Source organism: Miniopterus schreibersii, assembly GCF_964146895.1.
Source record: "Miniopterus schreibersii genome assembly, chromosome: 12".
NCBI classification, from domain to species: domain Eukaryota; kingdom Metazoa; phylum Chordata; class Mammalia; order Chiroptera; family Miniopteridae; genus Miniopterus; species Miniopterus schreibersii.
In genome coordinates this window covers 66,726,897-66,747,685 of record NC_138112.1, presented here as the reverse complement: position 1 = coordinate 66,747,685, position 20,789 = coordinate 66,726,897, and the positions used below count along the sequence as shown (strand labels likewise).

The 20,789-nt window shown below is 51.6% G+C and overlaps 1 protein-coding gene across 1 annotated transcript in view; it reads right to left on the bottom strand.

Annotated features, from left to right (window-relative positions):
• Positions 1 to 20,373, bottom strand: part of CD6 (CD6 molecule) — a 32,639-nt gene extending 12,266 nt beyond the window's left edge. The window contains exons 1-2 of the mRNA XM_081154392.1: positions 20,283 to 20,373; positions 78 to 146 (exon numbers count right to left, since the gene is read on the bottom strand). Coding sequence (XP_081010518.1) covers positions 78 to 146; positions 20,283 to 20,343 — 130 coding nt within the window. The 5' untranslated portion in view covers positions 20,344 to 20,373. The remainder of the gene's footprint in view (positions 1 to 77; positions 147 to 20,282) is intronic.
• Between the last annotated feature and the right edge of the window lie 416 nt (positions 20,374 to 20,789).

Below are 20,789 nucleotides of genomic sequence, written 5' to 3'. Positions count from 1 at the left end.
CCTTCCTGTCACTCAGGGGCACCACGTGCTTGGTCTCAGAAAGCTGACCAGGGACTCCAGAAAGATCATTTCCTCACCTGGCTCCACAGGCTGGCTCTCTGCACTGCTGGTGTTGGGCTGGCCGGGCGGGGCTGGAGACGGGTGACCTGAAATCAAGCAGTAGCAGCCGTGGTGGGTGAGTGAACTCAGGCAGGGAGGGCACAGAGGTGCCTTGAAGGGCAGGGGGCACTTTCTGGAGCCTGCTGTGGCTATATGGGGCAACTGGAAAGACATGGGCCTGGACCCTGGGCCTTTGCCTCTCTTCAAAGGAGGCAAATTCTCAAGCTTTGGAGTTGCAGCATCCCCCACTTCATCGATTAATTGTGCACATGTCCTCAGAGATCACAGCGGAGCAAAGAGGAAGGAACAGGCTGCAGGGCCAGAGCCACTCACTGGCTGAGCGACCAGGGAAGGCTCGGTGGCTTTTTCTGCCAGAGTCCCAGCTTGTTGGCAGTAACATTTAGGGAAATATTGTGGGCTAAAAGGATATAATACCTGGAAAATTAAAAGGACATAATATCTGTCATACAAAAGAAGCTTGAAAATGGAGTTATTTTTAGGAAAAACACTTTTGTTTGGAAAATTCGTTTGAGAGGTTCATACCAGATTTTAGGGTAACTGGTGCATCTTGGGTTGCGAACCATTGGACTGCAGAATGCTTTCAGACACTGAGAAATTAACGTTTGTCGCGGACTGATTATGCCAGGCCTTTGCATATATTACTGCATTTTCTTTCACCAACACCGCGAGGTAGGCATTAGCATCCACTTGTCACAAATGAGGAAAGGGAGGCGCAAAGAATAGAAACCGATTGCCCGTGCCAGGTGGCGGGCCTCTGTTCTCCCAGAGCGCTGGCCACTTGGCCTGGGAGGCTGACTTGTTTGGTCTAAATGAGCATCTTCCTGGGCCCTTTGGCTTCTGTTCTGCTCAGCCAGCGGGGAGCCCCAGCAGAGACAGAAGGGAAGCCATGGAATTTATTCCGTGACTCCCTCCTGGAGAGATCCTTCGAGCAGGCTATGTCCTTCATCGGGAGGTTATCCTTCCTCTCAAGGTAGTCCCCTCTCCTAGACTTTCCCCTTCCAGGGCTCACCGACCACTCCCTGGTCTTGTGTCCTTGGACCAGGGCCGTAACAGCTCGGTTGCTCTGAGCTCCTGTTACTGTATCATCCTTTGTAAACAGTGCTTTTGTAATTAAGCCCCCTTCAAACTTCTATGTGCCCCCTGTTTCCTGTTAGGACCCTAACTGATACAGGGCCCGAGGCCACCAGCTAGCAAGTGGCAGAGCCAGCATTTGAACCTGTCTCCAAGGAATCGGCTCCAGGCCGAGTGGGGACATTCCAGTTTGTAAGAGCACAAAGGGACCATTGTGGTCACTGTGTGACGAAGAACAGCCTTCACATTTCTGCACCTCTTGTGCTTAGGTTGGGGCCATTGAAACCTAGGCAGGTGGACATGTGCCCACTGGGGGGCCAAGGCAGGTGCAAGGCAGTGAGCCTCCTCTGTCTCCATCCTCTCTGGTGTGGCCTGGGTTCTGGATGCCACGACAAGGTAAAGGGGGATGTTGACCCAGCTCGAATTTTGTGTAAGAAGCGAACATTTATTGTGTTGACAGGAAGATTGTGGGTGTATTTGTTACCACAGCCTGGTCTGGCCTAGCCTGACCGATATGGGGCTGCAGACACAGGCATGACTACCACACATCCCAGCCTCACCTGAGAAGATTCTGAGGACTCACCCCCAGAGTGGCGTGCATGTACACACATGCACACGCACCCCCCCTCCCGGAGGACACAGCTCTCCCACAAGCACCCGTGGGGGCCACTCCATCACTCAGACAGAAAGTAATCAGGCCTTTAATTGCCTGTCCTCACCAATTCCCTGCTTGGCTGCCCAGCCTGACCCCTGAAGGAGAAATGACTCAGAATTCAGAGCACAGACTCCACGGCTAATGAAATATTCAGAACAAGAATTCAGATGCCCTCAAGTTAGGATTTTGGAATCCCAGTTCCCACGGCAACAATCCCAGTGCTCCAGTGCGGTTTTCAATATTTCCACCAGTGCTGGGCAGGTGGGGAATTGGGATGCTGGCTGCAGTGCGGATGTGTGCATGACTCTGGGGTGTGTGTATGTGTGGTTGTGATCGTGTGTGTACCATTGTGTGTATGTGTTTGTGTGTTTGTATGTATGTGGAGGGCTCCAACTCGGTTCTGTGTCCTCTCTCTCTGGGTCTGGGAAGCCACTCTGTCATGTGTAAAGGCACAGGGGTCTTTTGCTAGACCAGAGAACCCTGGAGGGCAGGGCTCAAGGTTGAGTCAGCCCTGTGTACCCCAGGGTGCCCAACACGTTTGTTGATTGACTGACTGACTGACTGACTGACTGAGTGAGCAGGAGCTTCCAGCTCCAAGGACAACTTTTGCCAAGACAGTTTATTAATACTAAATATACTCAAAGGTTTATTTTCTGTGTCACAGGCATCCTCCTGACCCCTGTTTGAGAAAGGGAGCCTGGCTTTTGTGTTCTTTGACTTCTGTGCTGCTGGAACAGAAGCAAGAACTACCTCCCACCCTCCTCCATCCAGGCCCCTGCTCATGGAGGCCCAGTGCTGGATCGGTGCTCCCCAGCCGTCGTTACCACCTGCCCCTGTGCTTCACACTTGTCTTCAAATTGGATTCATTTTTTTGCTGCAGTAAACTTATTTGAAAATGAATCTTTAGCCTTTCTTGGGAATTGGCTTTACTGCATTAAGATGCATGAACATAAAAGTATTCATTACAGTTCTTTGAGCAGCAAACAGCTGGAAACAGAGCGAATGCTCATTTATTAGGAAAACTGAAAAAAATTACGGTCCATTTATAGCGTGGTATCTTATGCAGCCTTGGTAAAGAATGAAACAGACTCACACCGCTGGCTGGAGGCTTTCCACGCTGTGCTGAGCAAGGGAGCAATGTGCAGAGAAGAACACATAGTATGAAACGACTTTTAAAAAGACATTGGTCACAAAAGCCCCCTTCTATAAACTAGTTATGATTACGTGAACATGGAGAAAGGTGTGGAAAAACACACATCAGGTGATTAAAGTGGGCAAATTAAGAAGGTGGGTGTCAGGGGAAGGACAGAGCAGGGCCAGTTTCCTGGGGTTGTGACTGTATTCATGGGGCGCTGCACCGAGAGGGGCCCAGACTTGGTTTACTGCTCTGCTGCCTGCATTTTGAAATTCTTAATAATTTCTGAACAAGAGGCCCTGCATTTTCGTATTGCACTGGGGCCTGCAAATGATGTAGCTGGTCCTGGGGCTGAGTCATGATGGTGGGAGAAGAGGAGGGAGAGAGGGGAAGCATTTGTCCCCCCAGCCCCAGACCATGGACAAGATGAGGCCTGGCAGCCCAGCCACGGGCTGCCCAGCCCCTGCCCGACCAACGCTCCAGCACAGGCTGGTTCCAGCACCATCTGAACCACCTTGTTTCAGTTCTGAGGCCAGAGGAGAAACGGACCAATGGAGCAAAGAGGGTCAGCGACTATTAGAACCAGGGAGTTTACGGGAAAGAGGGGGTCCCGGGACTATAGTGAATGTGTGTGTTTTGTGTGTTTTTTTACATCCCCTTGATGTTGTTAATGGTGAGTTACCGATAAACAACTAGAAAGGAAAAAAGAAACACCTTATAATTCTAGAAGCATAGCATTGTCTCCCATAAGTAACTATGACTTGATTCAGAGGGGTTAGCTTTGTTCTGTCTTTGAAGGGACTTGGAGAAGTTGTGACACCCAGTTGGGCTGAGCTACTTTGTCATGAGACTGAGGCTGTGTTGTGGGCTCGGCTGGACAGCATGGTCCTTGCTCCAGAGGTGACAGGCATGGAGTGGCTGTGGGGAATAGACCAGGCTGTACCCATGGGGACTTCCCAAGTTCAGGAAGGTTGGGGTGACTTCTGTCCCTTCAGAATCCAAGGAAGAGTCGGCAACTTGGTATGTTAGTCTTATTGAAGTTATTTTACAGGATGTTTGTTCCTTCATTTCCATTTCCTCTCGTCACACCTAGGAAGGGCTCGGGGACACAAAGAACACTCGATGCACATGCTGTGAACTAAATGGTTGTGTCCCCTTAAAATTTATATGTTGATGCCCTAATCCCCACTGTGACCGCATTACGAGGTGGGGCCTTTGAGAAGTAATTAAGGTGAGATGAGGTCTTGAGGATGGGTCCTCAGGATTAAAAAAAAAGAGCAAGAAACATGAGATGCCTCTCTCCAGCATGTGAGGACGTGGAGATCAGGAGGTGGCCGGCCGTCTCAAACCAGGGAGAGCACCCTCCCCAGACACCGGGTCTGCTGGCACCTTGACCTTGGACCTCTCCCCCTCCAGAACCGTGAGAAGCAACCTGCTGAGCCACCGCCTGTGGCATTCAGCTGAAACAGCCTGAGCCGGGCAGCGCCACTGACGGAGAGGGGGGACGGCAAAGGCTTCGGGAGTCCTGGCCCCAGAGCCCTTTAGTCCCTCAGGTCAGAGGCATCCAGCCTGTCTAACTGTCTGTTGTCACCATGTCACACGACAGAGGATGTCCTTGCACGCCGGGTTGAGTTCCCCTTCCCCCCACCACGCCCAGGGGGGTGAAGGGCAGTGAAAGGCGCTGAAAGGAGGCGCAGGGCTCACGTGGCACCAGCGCTCCTGGCAGCGCGATTCTGGAGGCCCCTCGCCCTTCCTCTTGTGCTCAAGAAAGTGAGGGCGTGCGAGCGACATGGCCTGAAAGCTGAGAAATGAGTCTGTTGCCACCTGCATTCAACCCCATTAACATTTGCTGAACTTGTACCACGTGCTGGGACTGGAGCAGGAATTAGGGAGATCAGTATAACTGGGAGGACCCAGGAGTAGGAGGGTCCACAAGCTCCGTGGGGCATGAATGCATCTGCTAACAGTCCCCACTCCAGGAAATTTGTTTCTCATGACTTCGAGTGGAGACTCTGGGAAAGGCAGAACAGTGGTCTGAACCCATCTCGGCCATGTGACCTTGGGAAAGCCACTGAGCCCAGCTAGGCTGGTTTGCACCTGGTCCTGGGCGTAACTCATGGGCCACATCGATTGCTATGAGGGTGCATGGACACTAGTGAAATGCTTAGGATGTGGTATGTGCCAGCTGCCATTCTTAATGTCACACCCTGAGGCTCTGACCTGCTTTCTCCTGTCTAGTCCACAGTGGACATGGGGGGCCAGCTGGCCACTGACTATACATACAGCTGACTCTTGAGCCACGCAGGGGTTAAGGGTGCCAGTCTCCCACACAATCGAAAATCTGCATATAAATTTGACTCCCCTAAAACTTAACTACTAATAATCTTCTGTTGATCAGAAGCCTTACTGATAACAAAACCAACCAATTAATGCATATTTTGTATAGGTATTAATTATATACTGTGTTCTTATAATAAAGTAAGGTAGAGAAAAGAAACTGTTATTAAGAAAATCGTAAGGAAGAGAAAATAAATTTATAGTATTTATTTTAAAAAATCCATGTATAAATGGACCTAAGTAGTTCAAACCTGTATTGTTCAACGGTCAATTGTATATACACTCACCCGAGGCATAGAGATGTCTCTGAGGAACCCTTGGTTCTCTGCTCTGCAAAGGGGCAATTCCCGTCCCCCCCTCCCCATCTTTCTTATGAACTTTAGCAGAGCTGCCCCCCACTCGCAATGTACCGCTCCCTTCCTTCCCTGGCTCTGCATTGCGTCCAGTGGTCCTAGAGATGAGATGGGGACTGCAGTTGCCATGGTAACAGGAGTTCTCAAAGCAACGGCTCCTGTGGCCCTGGCCCCGAGGCTTGCTCAGGATCCTGTGCCAAACTCTCTCTTCTTTGCAGGTACCGGATGGTAAGATGGCACACCCCAAGTTTAGAGGGTCCTGAGCAGCTCAATAAAAATCCCTGGGGAGGGGGGAGCAGATCCACATTTACCAAGGACTTTCTCTGTGCCGAGAGCTTTCCTACAGAACCCTCGTGATAACCCTGTGAAGAGGTGCCATTATGAAACCTGTTTTACTGACAAAGAGGCTCAGTGATACCAAGTTCCTAGCCCAAGGTCACACAGCTTGGAGTTGACAGAGCCAAAAGTCAAATCCAAGTTTGTTCCCCAGATTCACTCTTGCCTCTGTATCAGGCAGCTTCGACCAGTGAGCGGAGGCAGGAGGTGTTCTGGGGAGGGGGTTCAGCGGCAGCAGAGGCCTGGGGGCAGGACATGGTCTGCTGTGCTAAGCTAGAGACTCAAGCATATGAAATTCAAGAATAAAATCCCCTAGAGTTTAGCCCTCTGTACACAGGGCAGGGCTGGGTTTCTGGGTTTCAGCGGAGCTAAAACTCTGCTGGGCTGTGCAGGGTTTTTCAGGGGGCCTGTCCCCACCCACCAGCTCTCAGGAGGGGCTCTGGTCGAAGTCTCAGAGCTGCTGGAACAGCAGTTTCTGGGTGAATGAAGCTTCAGCGTGGGCAAGGGGTGAACATCCCCCAGCTCCCAAGCATGGTGCTGAGACCTATCTGAGGTGCCTACAGCCCCCTTAAGAGAAGGGCCCCCTTCACGTCAGTCACCCAGAAGGCATCGGAAGTCACCGGCATCCCTCCTGGGAAGGAAACACAGCCGTTCCCAGGCAGGTGGGACTTCAGGCTGGGATCAGAATGTCCCCTGGGGGGAGCAGGGACCAGCCCTGACTCAGCAGCTGTGCCCACCCAGGCATGTCCCTGTGCCCATCAGTTCCATGCTCCAGGTGTGCCCTTTCCACCCAGTACCCATTCAGGTTCAAGAAGAAGCTGGAAGAGACTGAGAGTATTCAGCCTGACTCTCTGGCCACCTGCATCATTAACAGCTGGAGGCTGGCAGCAGCCAACAGCCACATGGCCAACTGGACGCAGGAGTTCAATTTCAGGAAATAAATTTGGAAGGACGTTAACATCTGAATGCCTACTGTGTGCCCCTCCTCTATACGTATGGGACACACTCTCTTATTCATCTCCATAAGGGCCCCAAGAAGTCTCAGTTTTCCAGATAAGACAACTGAGGCTCGGAGGGATGAAATGACTTGCCCAAGGTCACAGATACTAGGAGGTAAAGCCAGAATATGACGAGAAAGATCTAAATTGCACCTTTCTGCAGGGTAGGTCGGCTAGGAGGAGGGATCACGTGGGGCAGTGACCCATCACTCTCTCTGGACGCCCTCCTCTTTCCCCTGCCAGTGCTGGAATCGAGGGGCTTCCCCATACCTCTGTGCAAAGGTGCTGGAGCCCTGACTTGAGTGCTGGGAAGACACTGCTACTTTCTCTGGCCCTAAACCCCAGTGGTGGATTAGACCTCTGGTCAGTGCCTCTCCCCACAGTGCGAAGTTTTTCAGGTTCCAAACTGGGGCAAGTGGACACCTGGTTGAATGTTTGGTCAATGCCTAAGTGTGACAAGCCCTCGGGAAGTTTTAAAGAAGTTGGAGGTGGGCATCCCAGACCCTGGCAGCCAGCACCCACTGCTTTGAGGTGAGGGTCTGGCTCAGACAACTGGCCTCTCACCCAGCCCCACCCCGTCCTTCCAATCCACTCCTCTGGCTGGTGACTTTGTTTCCAAACTCCAGAGTCCTGGGGAGCAGAGAAGCCGAGAAGCCGCCCCTATAGAGCTGGGGACAGCCTGGGAGAGTTGAAAGTGTGTGGGCTCTGGAGTCAGACGGATGTGGGTTCAAATCCCATCTCTTCCTTCTAATACGAGGATCTGGAGTTCTTAACCCCCGAGCCTCGTGATCTGTGTTCACAGAAATGGTGATGTTAGTCTCGGCTTCCCGGGGCTATCAGGAGGTCAGGGGAGGAAATGGCACGGCAAGGCTCGCCTCTCGATTGCCAAGCTGGGACACTCTTGCACAGCCCCTTCCTGCAATTCTGAGGCCCCAAAACCCCCAAATGGAAAGTGTTCTCAAAACTCTGTTGGTGGCAAGACCAGACTGGAATGTACACGAGGGGTTCACCGTCACTATTTATGTGGTGCCCTGTGAACATCATAGATTTCGCTGCAGAAACCTCGTGTCCCGTATCGGAGCCCGGCGGCTGACCAGGCCCCTGCCGGGACGTCACCTAGCATGCAATACTTGCCCCGCGTCGGCTTTCTAAACCTAAAGCCTAGGTTCTGAGTTGCACCTGGCCCCACAGGTTTTGGAAAGAGACAGAGGCCCCCAAATGGTTTTCTGTCCCCCCTGAAGGAGCAGCCGTGCGCAGGAGTCCTCAAAACCTCAGGCCAGCACGGCGGCCCTGCCTTCCCCTCCTCTCCCCTTGTCTTCCCTAATGGAGCCTCGTCTCGGAGAAGAGTCTCTTTTATAAACCAGGGAGGAGGCAAACGCAAGAAAAGCGTGCAAGAGGCAGGGAGAGGGACCGCGAAGGACCCATAAGCGTAGGGCAAGTGTCCAGCCTCCCAGGGACGGGAGAAACGCGAAGTAAGGCCGCGGGGAGCCTCGTTTACTTCCCTCGATTGTCGACAATGAACGACAATGAAGAAGTGTGGTAGGGGGACACGTGGCGCAAGGGGACTTGACTTGGGGTGGTGACCACGCGGTACAATAGGCAGGCGATGTATTATAGAACTGTACACCTGAAACCTGTATAATTTTATTAACCAATGTACCCCAATAAATGCAATTAAAAATAAATAAGTTTTTAAAAAGCAGCGTGGCGATACTGAGCGTTGGTGAGAATGGGGATCAGCAGGGCCTGTGCACATCGCTGGGCGGGGAGCAGAGCTGGCACAGCCGCTTAAGAAAACATTTCCATAGTCACGACCCAGAAATTCCACCTCTGAGTCACACACGAGCGTGCACGCACACACACTCTCACACATGCACACACACTCTCACACATGCACACACACTCACCACTCACACCCACCCACCCACACACACACTGCTATGGGTTGAACTGCGTCGCACTAAAAAGCTATGTTGCAGGCCTGGCTCCCGGGACCTCAGAATGGGACCTTACTTATCGTGGTGAGGTTTCCACGAGGCACCCCAAGGGAGCCAGCGAACCCCGGGGGGCTAGGCCCGAGGCCTGGCCCGGCCCGGCCCTCACGGCCAGGAGAGCCAGCCCTGCCGGCGCCCTGCGCGGCCACCTTCAGCCTCCAGAACGGGGCGGCAGTACCTTCCTGTCGCTCATGCGCCAGGCTGCAGGGCACCACGATGGCCGCCCGGGAAACTGAGTCACACACATGCCTGCCACAAAGGTCGCCTCGGGGGGCAGAGGCTGGGGTGAGCCCAGAGGAGCTTCCAGGGGGTTCTGGAAAGAAGAAGGAGGGGAACTGACGGGATGGAGGGATGAGCCCCTCACTCACTCCCAGGTCACCAGAGTCTATACCCCCGCAAGTGTCCCGTGGGTCTGAGTTCCGTGGCTCTGTTGACGTGGCTGGACTCGAGGCAGCCCCCACAGAGCCAGGTGACTAAAAATTATCCCTAAGGATACCCAGGGAGGGCTCTGAAGTCTATCTAGAGGGCAAGAATTGGGGAGCTGACTTAGAAGTTGCACCCTCGTCGGAGAGGGTCAGGGACTAGCCCAAGGTCACAGGGACGCGTTGGAGCCTGGAATGGAACGCTGGTCCACGCTCCCACGGCCGCCCTGACCAATACTGATCAACAGCAGCGCGGTGCCCAGCAGCACACCCACGGGCGTGCTCCGGTGAGACTAAGCTGCCATGATGCCCCGGAGACCTACACACTCCAACCTTCAAGAGCGAGAGGCCGCGCCGTGCACAGGGGCTGGGTGGATTTCTTCTAATGTGGTTCTCACAACGTTTTTACAATAAGGATGACTAATGTTTACATCATGTCTGAATCTTCAGCTGGAATCGGGTGGGAGTGACAATCAGAGATGCTAGAGTTGAAACCAGCTCTTACTATGACCTTGGGTAAGTCCCTGCCCCATTTCAGGGCCTCAGTTTCTCATGGTTAAATGGGTGAGTTGGACCAGTTGGGGTCTGACTGCTGGAGGTGGGGGGCTCTCTCCCTTCTGGCTGCCCCTGATTTTACACTGCCGACCAGACTGTGCTTGTCTCCCTCACAACATAGCCCCAACTGGGCCCACTACCTCCACCAACTCATCTTCCCACCAGTTAGCAGAGAATTTAAGATTCCAGGCTAAATAGTTTTGCATCACAGAGTAGGCAAATTATTCCTTTCCTAATTCTCCAGTTCTTGGGCTCATGAGACCTTGGTGTTGCTCAGCCTTGAACCCCTAACACCGGTTAACAAGGGAAAGCTGCCGGGCTTGTGGAGCAGGGTGGTTAAGGACACTTTGTTTTCAGTGTCTTATTTGTTTATGGGAATGTATTCTAGTTATTGAAGTAATCTTGGTTTGAGATCTATGATAGTGACAGAAGGTTTCCAGGCTTCAATAAACACATTAAAATGGAGTTGACTATAAAAAATATTTGCTAAATCACAGTACGCACATTAAGGCAAATCAGGTCACATTCTTCTACACTTAAAGCTCTCTGATGATTTCCCATTTCCTCTGGGTTAATTCCAAGCCCTTACACAATCTGTGTTCCCTGACACCTGCCAACCTCTCCAACTCCATCTCCTCCCCCTCCCCCTTCCCCTCCCTCCATAACCTCCTTCAAGGTGTCAGCCTCATTCCTGCTTCTGGGCCTTTGCACCTGCTGTTTCCTCTGCTGTGAATGGCCTGCTCCCTGATCTCGGAGCTCCCAGCTAATCTCATCAATCTGATCTCTGCTCAAATACCCTCAGGGGCCCCACCTGTGTCCCAGCCCAGCCACTCTCGGTCCCCTTACTTGGCTTTATTTTCCTTGTTTCATATTTTCCTCTCTGAAATAATACTACTTTAAGGATGTATTTGCTCATTTGTCTACTTTCTGCATTAGAATATAAGCTCACTGAAGTCTGGGGCTTTGTCCCATGTCCTCAGTGCCTGAAACCAGGGCCCAACACATAATAGGAGCTCAACAAATGAATGCCAAAAATTGTAAAGGTGGAGGGAGAATGGCCCTGGTAGCAGAGAGGAGCCAAACCAAGTTCCAAAATCTGAGGCGAGGCCAGATGGAGGCCATCAGAGGCTCGACCTACAGGGGGGCTCACACCTCGGCCTCGTGAGCACCAGCTTTCAAGGCACTGAGCCAACTGGCTCCCACCCACGGAGCCGGCCAAGAAAGCCAGCAACTAAACGGTGGAGAAAACGATGGAGTTACAGTTTAACTGTTGTTAAACTGACTCAGGCCAGAATCATCCATAATATTACAATTATCGGGTTAAAGATTTGAGAGGGACCAAAATATTTACATATTCTCAAAGAATCTGTCCACAAGATACATGCTAATTTAAAGGGGAAAAGAGTAGCCGTGCCTAGCAGACAAGATCTTGGCCAAGCAATCCAAGTTAGACTACCAGTGATGGGACAAACTTGTAAAAAATAATATAAACTAAGCAACTTCAAAATGGAGTCAGAGCTGCCATCCCAGAGGGACTGCCTTGTGCATCTTCTCAAATCTCTGGAATGTTAAAACGGAGCAAAATAACCTCAGACTGGGCCTAAAGCAGTGTATCCCAGGCAACTGTTTGCAAAGGTAACAGGAAAGCAGACGTGGTGGCCACCTGGCTGAAAATTAAAAGCATTCTTTAGAATTAGGATCACTATGTTAGCTTATCTGGCCCTATAGAAATTCCTTCCTTCTGCAAATGCCCCTTGCTTTCACCTCCTAAACAGGCTCTGGGTTTCTGCCTGAATTAGTGCTTCCTGAATAGCCTTTTGGATCTCAAATAAGTGCTGGTTGCCTCTCACTCTGGCCTTTTATTTTTAAGTTAACAAGCTGATCCCACGTGCCTCTGGAGACGTTGCACTAAGGACACAACATCCCTTCTGGGCTCTTCCTGCTGAAAGAGGCAGGACTTAGATCTGATCTCGAGGAATCAAGAGACAAACCCGGATGAGGGACATTTTACAGAGTAACTGGCCCTTACTCTTCAAAAAGATCAACATCAATGAAAGAGAAAGAAAAGCCTGAGAAACTGTTCTAGAGCAAAGGGAAATAAAGAGGCACGGTGATAAAATGTGGCACATGAAACGGAATTTTCTTTTGCCTTCGACGACATTGTTGGAACAATTGGCAAAATCTGAAAAGGGCCTGTGGATTACCTGCTAGTATTGTATTAGTGTTAATTATCTGGTCTTGATAAGTGCGCTGTGGTTAGGAAGGAGAAAATTTTAAGACACGCTGAAGTATTTCCGAGAAAGGGGCATTATGTCTAGAACTTACTCTCAAATGGTTCAGATAAGCATAGAAAAATAGAGAAAATGATGAAGTGATTGTGGTAAAATGTTAAGAGTCGGGGACATGAGTGAAAAGCATATGGAGCTTACAACTTCTCAGTAAGTCAGAAATTATGTTGAAATAAAGTTGAAAGAAAAAAAAAGAAGGCAGAGGGTGGGGGAGGCAGGGAAGCTGTGGAGATGGGACCGGCAACGCGAGGCCACTCAGGGCCCCAGCCCCGAGGGGGAGCTGAGGACACGCCCGGCCTGCCCAGCCCCCGCCACGCCCTTGCGCTTGCCCTGTCGTGGAAGAGGCCCTGGGCAGGCCTGCAGGCCCGCTGCTCACCCTGCCCCGTGACCTGGGCACATCGCTCCCACTCTGTGCCTCGTGTCCTCTCCTCTGACAAGCAGGAGGGCTAAGCCTCAAATCTGGGGTGTCATCCAGCTCAGACACTGTCACGATGTTTCTAGAATACTACGTGGAGAGTTCAGCACATGTTTCCAAGGAGCTTGATTCATTTGGCAAGGGTGTTTACTTTAGTTTAGTGAAGGAAGGAAGGGAAACAACTTCTCTCTGAGCAGAGCGGGGGTAACCTCCTGCCCGCCCTGGGTTTGTTTCCCCACCTCTGTCCCCCCTCGGCCTAGCTCCCCGGCACCCTGGGCTAGAGGTGAAAAAATATTATACTGAAGTGTAAAAAATTATACTGAAGTGCAGGTAAAATCTTCCTCCCCCAAGCCCCATTTAGGAAGAAGTAGCTGGTGGGGACCGGTCGGTGACCAGAAAGTGACTCTGGTCCCGCTTCTCTCAGCAGCCGGCTGCGTGGCTGGCGTGAGCTCGGAGCGTGAGTCTGCGATTCTGTAAAATGGACAGAGCTGTGCTTGGCTTTGTGCGTAGCTGTGAGGACACAGGGGCTGCTCCTCTGTGTCTTCCCTCACTCAGGACTCAGGAAGTGACTTCTGAATTGGAAGTGGGGTGCTCCGATGGGATCCCCAAGACAGATTCCTCCTCGCCCCGTCGGCCCTGCCTGGCTGCCCAGGCTGGACTCCCAGAGGCTCTCTCAGCGCCATTTGCAGGCAGAAGGCAGTGGGGCCACAAGAGTCTACAAAACGTGGGCAGGAACCGGGGCTTCCTCTCCCCTCTGCTGTCCCTGTGAGCTCTGGTCCCGGGCCCAGGCCCAGCAGCAGTGTGGCCACGGGGTTCTCTAGCACCCCAAGGAGCGCTGTGTTTCCCCACATGCCTCACGGCCCACATCTCACTGAGCCTCATCCCAGCCTGGGCTCTGGAGGTTGCCTTAGTTGCTTCGTCAGTAAAATGGAGTCATCACTCATCACAGGGCTGCGATGCGGATGAGACAGGTTTACGAGTTTACAAAGTGCTGCCCGAGAGGCCACTGTCCTGTGCTTGCCTGGCTCACATGTGTCCTTTGTATGTGCACCTAGCACAGGCCTCCACTCTGCTTGGTCTTCTCACAAGTTTCAGCTCATTGAACCCTCATGACCACCAGTGGGGATGAATCAGGAGAAGAAAGCAGCCTGCATCTCAGCAACTTTGGGAACTGTGGCCCCAGTCACCCGACAAACCCTGTGGACCAGCAGGGCTGGCTGGTCACAACTGCCTGCAGTCAGGGAAACCCTTAGGGGACTGTCACCTGGCCTGGCCTGCCTCCAGGCTGCTGCTCAAATGGGTCCTTTTGCTTAAAATGCTCCCCCACAACTCTTTTGAAATTAAGAAGTTGAGCCAATAGCACAGAGAAGTCCCAGCCTCACCATCCAGCTTCCCCATGGCGACAGCGCATAACTAGAGTAAATCACCCAACCTGGGAAGTCGGTATTTGCACAACACAACCAACCATCTCACCAGTTTCTGCACGCACTTGTTTTTTATGCTTTATGCCTGGACTGTTTGCCGTCCTCTGTGTGCGAAACCTTCTGCCCTCCACGTCCAGCCCCTCTGAGACAGTTGCGTCCCCTCTCTGGGAAGCCGCTGTGCCTCCAGGAGGCTTGAGCCCTCCCTCCTCTGACTTGCATCTCCTGGAGACAGTGCAGCCCAGGGATGGAGAGCGTGGGTTTTGGAGACATGGATCTGACCACAGCATCAGCCACCAGCCTGAAACAAAATATGTAACTTTCTGAACCTCAGTTTCCCCATCCATAATGAAGGATGGTTGCCCGATGTCTAGGTGGAACCGGGTAAGCCTAGCCGATCCCTGGGGAATGGTAGATTCCCTGCAGTGAATGCATGGTTACGGCGAGCATTGCATTGCACCTATGGTTACACCTACCCAGGCTGACCCTCGTGTGTGTTACCACCTCCCTCATGACACTTAAAGTGCTCAAGGGCAAACCTTCATATCTCATACCTTGGTGCCAGCAGAAGGCCTAGCACACAGCAGGTGCTAAATAAATGTAACTAGATACCTTGCCACGCACGCTTTCCCTTGGCACATAGTGGCTCTTTGACTTCACCTTCATTCATTCCCGGCGTCAATGGGCAAGGTTAGTGCGCGGCAAACCCCTGAGGCTGAGCCATGGTGAGGGAGGCAGCCACTTTTGACGCCATCTGTCCCTGACAAGCCTCCCACGGGGCCCCAGGACCCCAGAGGCCCCCGGGGGCCATCCCTGGGTGCAATAGTGAGGCTGCAACATCTGGGAGAGATGCCTCAGACTTGGATGGAGCCGTGAGGGCAGCAACCCGGGGACAAGCCAGGCCGCTCTCTTCAATGGAAAGAGCACTGAGCTGCCAGTTAGGAGACCTGAGCTCAAGTCCTGCCACTTACTAGCTACAGACTTTGGACAGGTCTCTTAACCTTGCCTAACCTCAGTTTTCTCATCTGTCATGTGGGCAAATGAGCTCAAGGCGCAAACAGTTATGCTAACCACTAATCCTGCAGTCCCACGTACGAGGTCTCTGTCCTTGCTGTGTGACATTTATAAGCTAAGATTTTGGGGCGCTGCCATGTTCAGGTATTTTCAGATGCATTATCTAAATTAACTTTCACACCTCGGCGAGCCAGGTATTTGTATCCGTAGCATACATGCAAGGAGAAGCTAAGAAACAACCCCGGAGTCACACAGCTGGGATTGGGAACCCAAGTCTATCTCACGCTAGGGGTTGTCATGTCGTGCCCATCCTGGGGCCAGTTTCTACCAATCTGCTCCACAACCAGTGAAGTCTCAGGGAACACACCCCAGAGGATCAGGAGTTTTAGGCCGAGTCTTCAGTGTTCAATTAGCTCATTTTTGCAGTGAGGAAACTAGGGCCAAAAAAGGAAGGAACTTGCCCAAGATTGCTCAGCAAGCTAGAGGCAGAGCGAGTTCCAAAATCCCCTTCCCCGCTCACCCCTCCTGAGGGCTCCTTCTCCTGCAGCTGGGGTTCAGGTTCCCTGAGCTGAATCGAAGACATGAGTTTGGATACCATCCAACTTCAAGGTCACCGACATGGCACAAAACGCCACCTCATCACTGAGGGAAGCTATGCCCCCTTTTCCCTCCCAGCCTCTCTGCTTACTTGAAGGAGAAAATCCCCCAAGGGCTAGTCCTCAGCGCCTCTCTGATGCCCACGGCCCCCCGCCCGAGCCCAGGGAAAGCAGCTGGCATCCAGCCAGAACGGAAGGACATTGTTTTGTTTCCATGATGTTTATTTTCACCATTGCTGCCATTAAGGTGATTTGCAATGGCTTCACCTTTAAGGGAGCAATGTAAAGTGTTCGTTTTATTTTCCTAAAAATAATGTATTTTCACTTTAAAATCAGTTAAGAAAGCATATTAAGTCGATCGTCAGGTAGACGGCTGCTCTAGCAAACATGGGGGGCCCACCTCACCACAGCCTGGCCCGGGGTCCGGCGCTGAGGGTGGGGTGGAGGGACTGGGGGCATGGTGACTAGGGAAGGAGGTGGGCTTGGGGGCTCCAGCCCCACCACAGTCTGCTCAGGGCAGGGCTGAGCACCCGTGCGGGCGTTAGTTGGTTTCACAGCTGTGGTCCAGGCAGGGGGAAGGTGGCCCTGTCCTGGGGTGGTCTTTTCCTCCAAACCCCTGTCCCAAAGCCTCAGTAGGGGTCACCTGCTGATTCTTCAGCATCTGAATCTAACATCTGGAGACCAATTTAATTCCTGAGCTTTCCCATAAGAAAACGAGGCTGGTGTGGAGCAGGCATTGGTAAATGCAGACTGAGCAAGGGAGGCCGTGGGCAGCGTTTCTAGATCCTTCGGTGATCATCTGCATTTAGCTAAATGTGCTAGCCCAGCGCCCCAGCTGCCTCATCGCACATCACCACTGGACAGCCATACTATCTGTCCCCCCAGCCATCGGCCTGTGACCAGAGAGCCAGACTAAGCCAGAAGAAACATGCAGACAGCTGTCATACGTTATTTATATATCTATGGGCTGTTGTCCTGCCAGGCGGGGAGAATGTGAAAGAAAATAAAAAAGAATAGGTAATAAACACATTGCTTTAACTTAATCCAATCGAGTGGTGGGGGCTAGACCCAGAGAATTAGGTTGTACCCCTTGGATTCAGAGGTCATGGGTCAAGGGACCAGCCCAATTGGAGGACATGGCTCTTAAAAAGGGCACTGCATGTCCCTCAGCAACACAACACAATTACGCCTTATATTTTGGCAAAACAACAAAGAAGCTGACCTCATCCCAGTCCACGGAGATGGAAAGTCCACCCCGCTCCAGATAACCCACGCCACCGGCAATGGCAAGCCCAGGAAGATTCGAATTTAAAAAAGAGAGATGAAATAAAGAAAACCCCGTAGCGGCTGTGTATTTGTATTAAGTGAAAGTTGGGTCAAGTTTTGTGTGTTCGTGTATAAAGCCCCGTATTTTTGATGTTTAAGAACATTTGGCCACTAGAGATTCTCACGGGTGTGATAGAGTTAATTGATGTTAGTGGAAATTTTAGGCTGAAAAATTAAGAGAACTTGACAATGTCTGTACACATTATTAGAATATTTAAGAGAACTTAATATTCACTCTGTTTATGAGTTAGTTTTTTAGATCGAAGGCGTTCTTTGAAATCCTTGGGAAGGTTTCATTTCTTAGTGGTATTTGAAGCATTTATAAGAAAATCAAATTTACTAAATTTGTAAATGTAGTTTAGCATATCTAAGGCAGTCTTGTCCCTATAAATGTAATGTGAGCATATACAGGATGGGGCCAAAGTAGGTTTACAGTTGTGAGTACATGAGACATATTTATTAATTATTGTATTATTTTCCATACGAACAGCTATAAACCTACTCTGACTTCACCCTTTATGTTATTTTAAATTTTCTAGTAGCCACATTTTTCAAAGTAATAGGTAAACACAACTACAACAAAATTTATTTAACCCAACATACCCAAAATACAATCATTTCAACATGTAATTCATATAAAAGTTATTAATGAGATACTTTACTTTTTTTTTAAACACATCTCCCAAATCTTCTGTGTATTTCCCATTTCCAACACATCTCAGGTCACACTACTGCATTTTCAGTGCACATTCTGGTAGATACCGTACGGGACCGCACAGCCCTAAAGGAATCGAATCAGCTACGTGTGTAAGTGGGATTTATTATTTAAGGAAGCTTACTCTGTTCAACCTGATTACTGAAATAGTAATCAAAGACCCCTTGAGAATCATTGTTAAAAATTACTGGACTTATACATAAAATGAGATTTGTATGTTGAACTTCTAAGTTAAAATAGATTTAAAAAAATTGTTAACTCAAGAAACCATAATGGCTTTTTAAAAGTGACCACAAATAGCCTTTGCAGTGCACATCAGCAGCCCTCAAGGACCTCAGCAACCACAGTTCAGATGACGCCAGTATCCCCAAACTCAACACTGGCCCGGGGCGAAAGGCTGGGTTCTTTGTTATTGCATCGCAAGCAGAGGTCAGGTCTGACCGAGCCCTTAGGGACTGTCTGCCCAAAGCACCCCATTCCCCCAACAGGAACACCGAGGCCCAGAGAGAAGGAGCACACAGTGAACCAGAGGCCAGGACTGGCAATACTTCCAGCCTTTCCACCTCACCCTTCCCTCCCCAGTCATGGGCTTCTAATTCATTCCCTCCGCTTCTTCATCCTCAGCTAGCTGATCGGGAAACAGGCACAGAACTGGAGGGTAGGTGGACCCAGGCCTCCAGGGAGCAGCAGCAGAGAACTGGAAAGCATGGCTCTCTAGGCCCCAGTCTCTGTTCATGTCATTCAACAGCACAAACCAAGGCCTGACGAGAGGCCGACCCAGAGCCTGGGCAGAGAAACAGCTGTCTGAGGCCCCGGTGGAGCCTAGAGCTGGGACAGAGGAGTCCTGCTTGGCACCCATTGCCACAGCCAGGCCTGCCAAGGCCCCAGAGGGCCAGACCCCAGCCGCCTGCAGTCCCAGGGTGTAGCCAGTGAGCCCACCAGGCTGCACACACCACTCCTAGGTGAAGGCCCTGGAACTCGTGGCCCCATTCTCCCGGCTCCCTTTCCTCACTCTCCTCTGTTCATTTCCTTTCTACCCTTTTTTCCCTCCTTGGAGGTTCTACTCTTCTTTCCCCACCTTGATCTGCCCAACACACCAATTTGGCCACGGAGAAGCCCACAAGCAGATCTGGCTGCATGTGGCTGGGGCTGGGGCCTGCTGGACCAGGGCGGAGGCGAGAACCACCCAGGCAGGCCCGGTCGCAGTCTCCCCACGCCAGCTCGCTCTGGCCACACAGAGGCTCCCTCTGTGCCCCTCTACTCCTGGGGGACTTTGGCTCACATTTCCTTCTGCCCGGAATGCCCTGCCTGCCAGACTGTTTCTCAGCTGTAGGACATATACCACTGGGGACCCGCAGGAGGGTGTAAGGAAGCATCATTTAATGCCATTAAATCAGTGAGCAAGCTGTCTCCTGCTAGAAGTGCATTCATTGTCCCTAAAAAGTCAAGACAAAAGTAACAATTTGGAGCCACTTGTCTTTGTCGTTTCCCTCAGCTCCCCTTAAACACAGGCGGCAAGGTGGCAAGATGTGGGTTCAGGATCAAGGGCTTTGACATTCTTTTAACTTTTCATGAGCACGTAATTGAAATTAGTTTTCACCGCTGTTTATTTTTACTCTTACCTTTACGTTTTACTCATGGCATATGATGTTGGTTTTCCATTGGTAACAGTGACATAGTTTCCTTTCAAAACTAAACTTGTATTAGTAACAAGTGAGTCAACCGAATATAAACGCAATTTTAAAAACACAAAAAATTACCGTTCTGGGAGTGGAGTAGGCCAGGCAGGAGTGTCAGGATGAGACTAGGGCTGAAGTGTAGGGAACTTGGCTCCAGAGGCCCCTTCGCTTCACTGTCCTGAGCTCTGCCCAGGCCCTGGGTTCCCGCTTCCCCTCAGGCACTGTTTAAGGTCAGCTCCTCTGGCCCAAACGCCGACCAACAGACCTTTCAGAATCAGACTTCATTCTGAGCCGAGGCCAGTGGCTGGGCCTTGTGGAGAACAGAGTGTGAATGATGGAAACGGGAAGGAAGGGTCCATTCTGACCATCTGTCCGTCTCAGCTCAGAGTGGAAGGTGCTCCTGGTACAGCAGGAGAGGCCAGGCTGACCCACACAGGGCTAAAGACACTCACATTCCCACTCCCAGAGCTCAACGGCTTTCCCTGAACCAGTGTGAGTCAGGAGGCTCAGAACACGAGGCGGAGACAGAGAAAAGAGCTCCCCAGAGCTCCCCAGTGCTCCCATCCTCCCAGCTGTCTCCGATGGCCTCCTGATGGGTTGCCCTGGGTCTCCCTCATATGAAATTGAAAGCACTTGGCATCTCCACTACCAGGTGGACCCAGCTTCCCTCGGCCCAGAATTCTGTTTCCACACCAGTAAACCCTGGCAGGGAGTACTGGCTCCAAGGCTCCAGAAAGGTGAGTGGGAGAAAACAACCGGAAAGTGGGCCAAGAGGCCAAGAGGCCAAGAGGCCAAGAGGCCAGGACCCAAGTCCTCCAGCCAGAGTAGCAGGAGGTGGGAAAGGGGGGCTACCTGAGAGGGCTGCCGTCAGCAATCCGGCGATCACGAAGAAGGGCCTCATGTCTGGTGCCATCTCTGACGGCTACGCGTGTCCACCGGCGGGAAGCGCCATCCCCAGGCCAGGGAGTAGCCTGGGCCCCGGGCTCGCCTCACAGCGCCTGCCCTGCGCTGCTCGTTTGTATCTTCCTCTAGCAAGAGAAAGCGCTCCCGCACGCATGCGCAGGTGGCACACCGCCTGTGAGTCTCACACCTCTGTGCTCTGCTTGTGGTTTTTTTCTCCAGGAAGCCAGGTCCTTATCACAGGGGCTCAAGGAGAGTGCAGCTGCCTCGGCTGTGAGCCCACCGAGCCTAAATGGACCCCAACAGTCACAGTGAGACACACACACTAAGGAAAAAGGAGGTGGGAGGGGCATGCCTCGTTCCTGGGGACCTGGTACATAATAGATGTTCAATCAATACATGTCAGAAAGGTGAGTGAGGGACCCACCATGTGTCCCATTCCACGGAATCCGGCTCTCA